This window comes from Moschus berezovskii, chromosome 3 (genome assembly GCF_049115385.1).
Source record: "Moschus berezovskii isolate FMDL1 chromosome 3, NW_MosBer_1.0, whole genome shotgun sequence".
Lineage (NCBI taxonomy): Eukaryota > Metazoa > Chordata > Mammalia > Artiodactyla > Moschidae > Moschus > Moschus berezovskii.
Window position 1 is genome coordinate 98,027,357 of NC_142462.1, and position 9,770 is coordinate 98,037,126.

At 37.9% G+C, this 9,770-nt stretch overlaps 1 protein-coding gene across 1 annotated transcript; it reads left to right on the forward strand.

Moving 5' to 3' along the window:
* The first annotated feature begins 1,358 nt into the window (after window positions 1–1,358).
* Window positions 1,359–9,303, forward strand: LOC129552613 (hyaluronidase PH-20-like). The gene is given in 3 exon segments (XM_055421203.2): window positions 1,359–2,318; window positions 2,789–2,878; window positions 8,533–9,303. Coding segments are annotated over 3 exon segments (1,776 nt in total). The 3' UTR covers window positions 9,259–9,303.
* Window positions 9,304–9,770: the final 467 nt, after the last annotated feature.

Consider the following 9,770-nt stretch of genomic DNA (forward strand, 5'->3'; position numbering starts at 1 on the left):
TGAAAATTTTTGGTTCTTTTACATGTTTTAAACATTAGCAGGGAAAATCCATTTTCTTCAAAGCATGAGACTGTAATGGCTCTTAAGATTTTATTTTATTCTGTCTGTGGTGGTCTCTTTAGAGTAATTCCTTTTTCAGCAATGGGAATAAATGGATATCTATGCTAAGACCACATGTTCATGGGAAAAACGTTAAATTCTCATTATACAGTTACATAGCAGTGTGCTAGTAATCCAATTCAACATTCTAGTTTCCTCCTAGACTCACAGAACATTTAAATATGTCTTCTTGCAGGTAATTTTTACAAATACCAAATGTTAAATAATACATAGCTTAATTTCTTATCCTTGACTCAGACTGTTTTATTGTACCACAAAATGTGCCCTAACACTTCACACTGTGACAATCAAAATGATATAATACAATCTCAAAATAGAAGACTATAAAAGGCCAAAGTTCATATATTTCTTTTCATGAAGTAGGCCAGAAGCGATCCTTTTACTGGAAGATATAAAGTCATAAAATATTTTATTAACTTTAAACACAAATGTACATTACTTTGATATAGTATGGAGCACTGTTAAAATAGCACTTCAACGTACCCCTCAAAAGGCGATTTTATTTGATTCAATAATTTCGAGCAAACATTTGACTTATTTCCTCTGGCAGAAGTGACTTTTACCTCCTCCTCTACCTGCCTTCCTTAAGAAAGTGGAAAAAAAAAAAAAAGGTAAAATCTCACCATTCCATGAGAGGTTTTTTTCCACTTTTTGGCAGAACACTAAAAAATGTTCTTTCAAGAAATAACAAACTGAGAGGTTCAACTTGGAATTTATTTTTATTTAACAGTTTGTTGCTAAGGCATTGTTTGGTGCAGCATTCTGCACAGCTAGGAAGGCATAAGGTAAAAGAGCCACCTTCACTTCTCTGTAGGTTCAACAGTGATTTGGAAACATGAGACAAGTATTAGTCACTATATGATCCGTATCACACATAAGAGAAAATAATTTTATTAATTCAAACACAGGAGTCCTTCATCTTCAAACATTGAATTAAACTCCCTGCACTTAAAGTCAAGAACTTGACTGTGAAGCTTAAAATCTCTGACATGGAAATGTAGTGTAATGACACATTCTACATTTACTATTATTTTTTTTTTTCAGTTGCAGATGAAGCAACTTGCAAAACATTCCTAAATACGAAGAAAGAAGAATATTTAAATGTAAATCATCATTATTCATTTTCATCCATCAAAGTGGCTTCATTCCACTCTATGTGTTCATATCTTGCATCAAATATTAGGTAAACCAAAGCGTGTAGGAGAAAAGAGTGCTTTTCATAGTCATCGCTCTTTGTGATGAGAATGCTAAGGCACCACCATATCTCCTTTAGGAGCTCTGTTGGGTCTAGTGGAGCACCCCAGGCAGTGTTCGCCTTCCTTCTGCTTCCATGTTGTTTGGCTCTGGACTTCAGAGCACCCCCTCTTATTTCAAACACTTCTTTCCTCTGGGCCTGGAATGCGCCAGTTGAACGTTGTGTTAACAAAAGATTTCAACTACCTCCAGATCTGAGACTCTTCTCTGTAAAAGGAAGCCCCCAAAAAAGTGCTACGGGACAATTTATTACATTATTTTATGCTGATAGACTTGGCTACTATCCTCATATAGATGAAAAAACAGGCAACACCGTACATGGAGGAATTCCCCAGTTGGGAAACTTAAAAAATCATTTGGAGAAAGCAAAAACAGACATTGCTTATTACATACCAAATGACAGCGTGGGCTTGGCGGTCATTGACTGGGAAAACTGGAGGCCTACCTGGGCAAGAAACTGGAAACCTAAAGATGTTTACAAGGATGAGTCTGTTGAGTTGGTTCTGCAAAAAAATCCGCAACTCAGTTTCCCAGAGGCTTCCAAGATTGCTAAAGAGGATTTTGAGACGGCAGGAAAGAGTTTCATGCAAGAGACTTTAAAATTGGGAAAATTACTTCGGCCAAATCACTTATGGGGTTATTATCTTTTTCCTGATTGTTACAATCATAATTATAACCATCCTACTTACAGTGGAAATTGCTCTGATTTAGAAAAAAGGAGAAATGATAATCTCAACTGGCTGTGGAAGGAAAGCACTGCCCTTTTCCCTTCTGTTTATCTGAATATCAAGTTAAAATCTACTCCCAAAGCTGCCTTCTTTGTTCGTAATCGTGTCCAGGAAGCCATTCGGTTGTCTAAAATAGTGAATGTTGAAAGTCCACTTCCGGTTTTTGTATATGCCCGTCCAGTTTTTACTGATGGGTCTTCAACATACCTTTCTCAGGTAAGCAAATCAAGCAAGGTAAGAAGGCTATGGAATATTGTCCACAATGGTGTTTAGTGGAATGGAACATCATTTTTAAAGGGAGTAAAACTTAGCTTTTAATAATCTTTAGGAATATGCACTCAGGTAGTTCTGCATCCTTATATGAATGTAAAATAAGAATATATTTCATTTTTAATGTAATCATACAATATCTTAGCAACCATAGAGAATTGGGTAGTATAGACAATGTATTAATTCAGCTCCTTTTATGGGCCTACTCTCTTGTCAATGAAAGTAATTAAAATAGTAGCAGAAAATTCATGTTTTTGTTATAGTAGGACAGTGGTGGCATAAAAGATAGAAAGGAATAGTGGAGAAATACTTAACATAATTATTGTTGGGTCAGCATTCGTGGCTTTGGCCTTACTGTTTATGTATAGCACTTCATTGTGTTCCTCCCTGTTAACTCTCCCTATCACCTTTGCCAGGGTGACCTTGTGAATATGGTTGGTGAGATCGTTGCTCTAGGTGCCTCTGGGATTATAATGTGGGGCAGTCTCAATCTAAGCCTATCTATGGTAAGTTGAAATGATGAAAATAGATGTGGAAACAGATGAAAACATTTCTACTTTGAATGTTTATGAGAATTGTTGTGGGATTGAGTAAAAAACATGATCTTTGGCACAAAGTAGTTGGTGCTCAATTAATAGTGGTTAAATCAAATGATCAATTGTATGGTTGTGTTGTAAGGCAGTTTTCCAGTGAGGAAACAGAAATTTGTTGAGATTAATTGAAATCTCTATGCTACCTGGCTGCTGCTGCTGCTGCTAAGTCACTTCAGTCGTGTCCGACTCTGTGTGACCCCATAGACGGAAGCCCACCAGGCTCCCCTGTCTCTGGGATTCTCCAGGCAAGAACACTGGAGTGGGTTGCCATTTCCTTCTCCAATGTGTGAAAGTGAAAAGTGAAAATGAAGTCGCTCAGTCGTGTCCGACCCTTAGTGACCCCACGGACTGCAGCCTACCAGGCACCTCCATCCATAGGATTTTCTAGGCAAGAGTACTGGAGTGGCTTGCCATTGCCTTCTCCGGCTACCTGGCTAAGAAGTAGCAAAAACAGGACTACAGTCCTGGTGTTTGGTGTTTTTTTACTCTGTTGTGCCGTGGTGCTTCTCAAAAGAAGAGCTCAACTAGTCAATATTCATTCACTCATTCTTTCATTCAACCAATTACTGTTTTATTAAGCACTTATTTATTTACTAAGTTAATGACAGTTTATTGTGGGGGGTCAGCAACTGGGATGGAGAGGTGTGGGCAGCTGGCAGTTAGCTTTTGAAAATGTATTAGATTGTTCAAAGCTTTCCTAAAGGAGAGGAAAAGGAACACTTTTTTTGTATTTAATATTTTAAGCAAAACTTGTTTTATTAGGAAGGAAGGTTTATCTAGCTCTACACAGTATGAATTGTATTCATTTTTTTCCTAATGCATATTCTTTACTTCAAAAAGCCTTAAACCACTCTATCGTGACCTACTCCTTTTCTCTCTTTCTTTCTATTTTCTCTCTTTCCTTCTCCATATCAGGTCTTTATCCTTCTCCTCCTCAGTATTCTTGACTCAAAGCATGAATAGAGCTGTCACATGGACATTGCTGAATTGGAGTTTAACTTTCCTTCTCTGATCGATGTGGAAATAATAGTAACCTAGGTGCCATGGAGTGTGTCTAATGAAGCTCTTGGTACAGAGGTTTCACCCCAGGACTTACGAAGAACAGAATTTACACTCTAAGACCAAAACAGATCTTTTGTATCTTGTTCTTCAGATAGACTAGCCGTATTTCTCCTTCATTTATAAAGGTATTTAGCTTTTTGAAATTCTTTTCAAGATTATCTAAGCCCTCCTACCTATTTGGTAGATTCTATTATCTCTGGTTTGATCACCAGTAAAGGGAAATAATATAGACTACAAGTTCAGAGAATGGTGTATGTCCCTTTTATAAAATCTTTTATATGTCAGAAAATTATTCAAGAATTTAATTCTTCTAAGAATACTCCTAATTTTTATCAGTTGTTTTCTCAAATGTATAAACTCTTCTCAAGGATCCCATTAGTTCTTTGATGGAACCATTTATAAATTCCCCATTTATAATTTTTTTTTTTTAATTTGGAACTTCACACTTACTCTGATGAGGAATGAATCAGGCATTCTCCAATTAGTAGGGTGACATTAGCAGTATGACATGGCATAGAATTTAACTGCCACACTTTTTTTTTATTGCACTTCAATCTTAGATTCACATTCTACCATGACTCTCAAATCATCTTCAGTATTATTCACATAGAGACAGTCCTTCAACTTTAATATGAAGACTTCCTTGTTAATGACACTGATTTGAACTTATTCCCTGTAGACCTTTCCCAATTTATAATCATTTTGAATGTTAATTCTGTCATTACTTTGCCTTTTTCCTATGTCATCAATACTGTCATAAATTGCTTGTGTTTTCTCTGATCCACTGACAACTTAAAAAACTGGTAATTGCAAGTTTACTTGCAATGACTGGAATTGACTTAAAACAATGATTATCAAATGTAGGCAAACCATTCCTTCCATTTCATCTTACTAGACCCAACTGTGAGACAGAGACAGCTTCTACTGGCTTTAGTTCATGAGACCTCATTGTTAAATATTCAGAAATTTTGTGAACTGTTTGTTAAAAATTAAATTATAAAAACTTAGAATAAGTTTTGCAAAAACAAAAGTATGCCAAGTATGCTAAAAACTAAAAAATAATAAATACTAAAAATGTATCAATTATTCATTTTCTATTATCCATATTTTTGATTTATTTATATCTATCATATCTGTATAAGTGGAAATGGTATTATGCAATGGTGTGTTACGTCCTACCATAATACTGTCCTATGTAATGGTGATGTCATGCTGGTAGCTTAAAATTGGCCATGGTATGAGTATTTACAGCATGGATTTTGACAAATGCTATAAACTAGACTTTATGCCTTAGAGAAAGACTTTAAGCCTACAAAGACTGCATCTTGTGTAGGCTACTGATTCTCAGACATTCTCATCCTTTCACTCCTCTTCCTGCCTAGCTCTGTAGACAACTCTAATGTAATCTGTACTAAGTTGCTTCAGTGGTGTTCAACTCTTTGCGACCCTATGGACTGTAGTGCATCAGGCTCCACTGTCAATGTGATTCTCTAGGCAAGAACACTGGAGTGGGTTGCCATCTCCTTCTCCAGGGGATCTTCCCAATCCAGGGATTGAACCCTTGTCTCTTATGTCTCTTGCATTTGCACATAGGTCCACTCGCACCACCTGGGCAGCCCAGATCAATGTCTTTTGATCTTGGTTTAAATTCTCATATACCCCTGGCACTGGTGATTCTGTGTTGACTACTGACAAAGTCCCTGCCTTCATGAAGCTCATACAGTTGGAGGGATAAAAACAATTGTTCTTGTTGTTTGGTCGCTAAGTTGTGTCTGACTCTTTTGAAACCCCATGGACTGTAGGCCACAGGATCCTCTGTCCATGGGATTTCCCAGGCAAGAATACTGGAGTGGGCCGCCATATTCTACTCCAGGGGATCTTCTCTACCCAGGGATTGAACCCACGTCTCCTGCATTGGCAGGCAGATTCTTTACCACTGTGCTACCAGGTAAGCCCAACAGAGGCAATATGAAACAATAAAAATATTTTATGTGGTAGTTCTATGCGGAAAATTAGAATAGAGAGATGTAAGAAAATGAACAGGAAAGGTGTCTAAGAAGGGTCTGGTCTAATGAAAACTGCAATCTGAATGACAAGATGGAGTCAGTGATGTTAAAAATGAGACTGAAGAGCATTCTGGGCAGAGGAAACAGTAACTGCAGCTTGAAATGAACCTGCCATGCTTGTGAAATAACTAGTATGTCTAAGGCCAAGTGGGTGAGGGTACAAGAGATGGGAGAGGTTATACCTCAGCAGGCTGTATACAAGTTGAATTGTATTCTAAACGCCATGTATAGCTATTAGAGGGTTAAGAAGAGGTTTTCTATTGCTGCCATAAAAACTACAACAAACAGTGGTTTAAACAGCAGAAAATTATCTTACAATTCAGTAGTTCAGAAGTTCAGCATGGACCTTAATGCACTAAAATCAAGATGTCAGCAGGACTGCATTCCTTTCTATGGAAAGACCCTCATTTGCTCATTTGGGTTGTTGGCAGAATTCATTTTCTTGTGTTTGTAGCATCAAGATCTCTATTGACTGTCTGGCTATGGTTAAGGCGATTTTGTTTCTCATGAAACATAACTCATGTTTATGTTTGTCACCATATTCTTCAGCTTTTGGCCTTTTCCTCTACATTCAAACCCAGCAATGCTGGGTTGAGTCTCCCTTACCTTTGTATTTGTCCTCTTTCTCCCAGCTCATTTTTAAAATCCAAATAGAAAGTTTCTAATTTTTAAGGACTTATGGTTAGATTGAGTCCACCAGATGGTTCAAGAAATTCTCCCAGCTCCTCCTATCCAAGTACTAATCAGGTCCGACCTTGCTTAACTTCCGAGATCAGATGAGATCGGGTACATTCATGGTGGTTTGGCCCTAGACTTTCCCGATCTCAAGATCCACAGCCTTAATCATATCTAGAGGGTCCCTTTTGCCACGTAAAGTAACACAGTCACAGGTTCCATGGGATTGGAGTATGAACATCCTTGGAAGGATCTTATTCTGCCTACCATCAATGGCATCATCTCAAGAAGGTAACAAGAAATAGATTCAAGTGGAAGCTGCCAAGGTTCCTCAACTTGAATGCCAATCTACCACAAACACACACTTCCTTAGATCTCAATGAAGGATGAGCACAGCCAACTCACTCAAAAACTGTTGATCCTGAAAGAAAGCAACTACCTTCTAAGTTTTGAAAAGGATGGATTCCTACTTTTAAGAAGTATCCATTTCAAGATGAATCATTTTAGTGACTCATCACTCATACTCTGCCAAATAAGTATATCTGCAAAACAACTGTCATAGTTCAACCGTACTTGAATTATATATAACATTTAATATATAGTCGGTTGAATCTGTTTAGGTGTTTTTGAGCTAGAAGTTTTTCTTTTTGTTAATTTAAATATTTAAAATTTTTGTTTACAAGGCTGTGTTGGTCTCTTTCATACAACAATGCAAATCAGCCATAATTATATATACATCCCTTCCCTCAGCCTTCCTCCCCTCCCCAATTCCCACCCCTCCAGGTATTACAGAGTGCCAGATCGGGCTCCATGACCTACACAGCAACTTCTCACCACTTCTAGTGAGGTGGATGGACGCAGAGCCTGTTATACAGACTGAAGACAGTCAAAAAGAAAAACCACAAATATAGTATATTAACGCATATGTATGGTATCTAAAATGGTACTGATGAACCTCTTTGCAGGGAAGGAATGGAGATGCAGATGGAGAGAATGGACTTGCGGACACAGTTGGGGAGGGAGAGAGTGGAAGGAAGGGAGAAAGTAGCACCAGCACACACACACTATCGGGTGTCAAGATGGGACAGCTGGTGAGCCAGCAATTCAGAAACCACTCTTTCCAGTGCTAAAAGTGTCTGAGAAATGTGATACTTCTTATCTTTATTTGTACTTCATATCACCTATACATTGAGGTAAAATTGATATGTTGGACCCTGCGTTTAGCCCTTTCAGGTACACTGTATCCTTTCATCTTCACAACTACCCTATGAAGTAGATGATGAAGCTGAAGCATGGTCAAGTTAATTAATTAATTTTCCCAAGGTCACCCAGAAAGGAAACCAAGACTTAGAAAGTTTAAGGGATTCCCAAGCTCACATAGCTAGCCATTGATGGTACTGTGACTACAATCTGGGCAGATGGACTCCAGACTCCATGCTCTAATCCCTCCACCCCCACTCCACTCCACTGTACCATTCCACCCCTTCCATCCCCGTTAGTGTAGGAATTATTGAGGAGACTGAGGCTAGGGTATATTAAACCTCAATTGGTCAATGATTTAGTGACATGAAATGGCATGTGAAACTTACAAATGTCACACACAAAAAAATAGCTGGAATGGTCTTGATAAAGCAAAAAAGATGAAATATTTCCTACCTCTTATTGGTTTTTTGGTTCTTCCTTTAAATTGCTTTATGTGGTGAATTAATTCGTATATGAACTAACTTACTTAGATCTTAATAATCTGATCTTATAATTTTACAGCAATCTTGCATGAACCTAGGCAATTACTTGAACACCACACTGAATCCTTACATAATCAACGTCACCCTAGCAGCCAAAATGTGCAGCCAAGTGCTTTGCCACGATGAAGGAGTGTGTACAAGGAAACACTGGAATTCAAGCGACTATCTTCACCTGAACCCAGTGAATTCTGCTATTCAAACTGGGAAAGGTGGGAAATACACAGTATCTGGGAAAGTCACACTTGAAGACCTGCAAATGTTTTCTGATAAATTTTATTGCAGTTGTTATGCCAACATCCACTGTAAGAAGAGAGCTGATATAAAAAATGTTCATAGTGTTAATGTATGTATGGCAGAAGACATTTGTATAGAAGGCCCTATGAAGTTACAAGCCAATGATCATGCCTCTAGCGAGAATGAGGCGTCTACTACCACCTTCAGCAGTATCTCACCCTCCACTACAACTGCCACAGTACCTCCATGCACGCCTAAGAAACAGTCCCCTGAATGTCTCAAAGCCAGGTGTTTGGAAGCCACCTCCAATGCCACCCAAGTGGGGTGTCAAAGCGTTAAACAGGAGAACACTTCTCATCAGTCACGTATTCAAAATCTTAAAAATCAAACAACATATTAAAATACAAATTCAGTACTTGTTAAGTTTCCTGTCTACATGCTTTGTGTTCTTATATTTTGTACATTTTTATATTTAATATTTAACCAGATCATTTTTTTTTTAGGCAAGTAATGATACCTGTATAAAGTTTTACATTTGAAATGTGAATCAAAACTCATGGGCAAGATAGTATTTTAATTTTTTGAGCAAAGATTGTTTTTTCATGATCAAATTGAACTTGAAGTTATTATTAATTGATAAAGAATTGTGACCAGTGCCTTTAATTTTCAAAATCATAGTTGGGGCAGTGTTAATAAATCCACTGATACCACATTTTGCTTTTGAAACTCAAAGTAGACACTTGATAAAGAAGATAGAATTTGCTTTGTAAGATATCCAATTTTGTACTTTCTAATTGCCATGTGAAAGGTTCTCAGTTGTGTTGGACTCTGAGACCCTACATAACTATACAGTCCCTGGAATTCTCCAGGCCAGAATACTGGAGTGGGTAGCCCTTCCCTTCTCCATGGGATCTTCTCAACCCAGGGATTAAACCCAGGTCTGCCGCTTTGCAGGTGGATTCTTTACCAGCTGAGCCACCAGGGAAGCCCAATTGCCACGAGTGTATTGCAAATATTTCACAT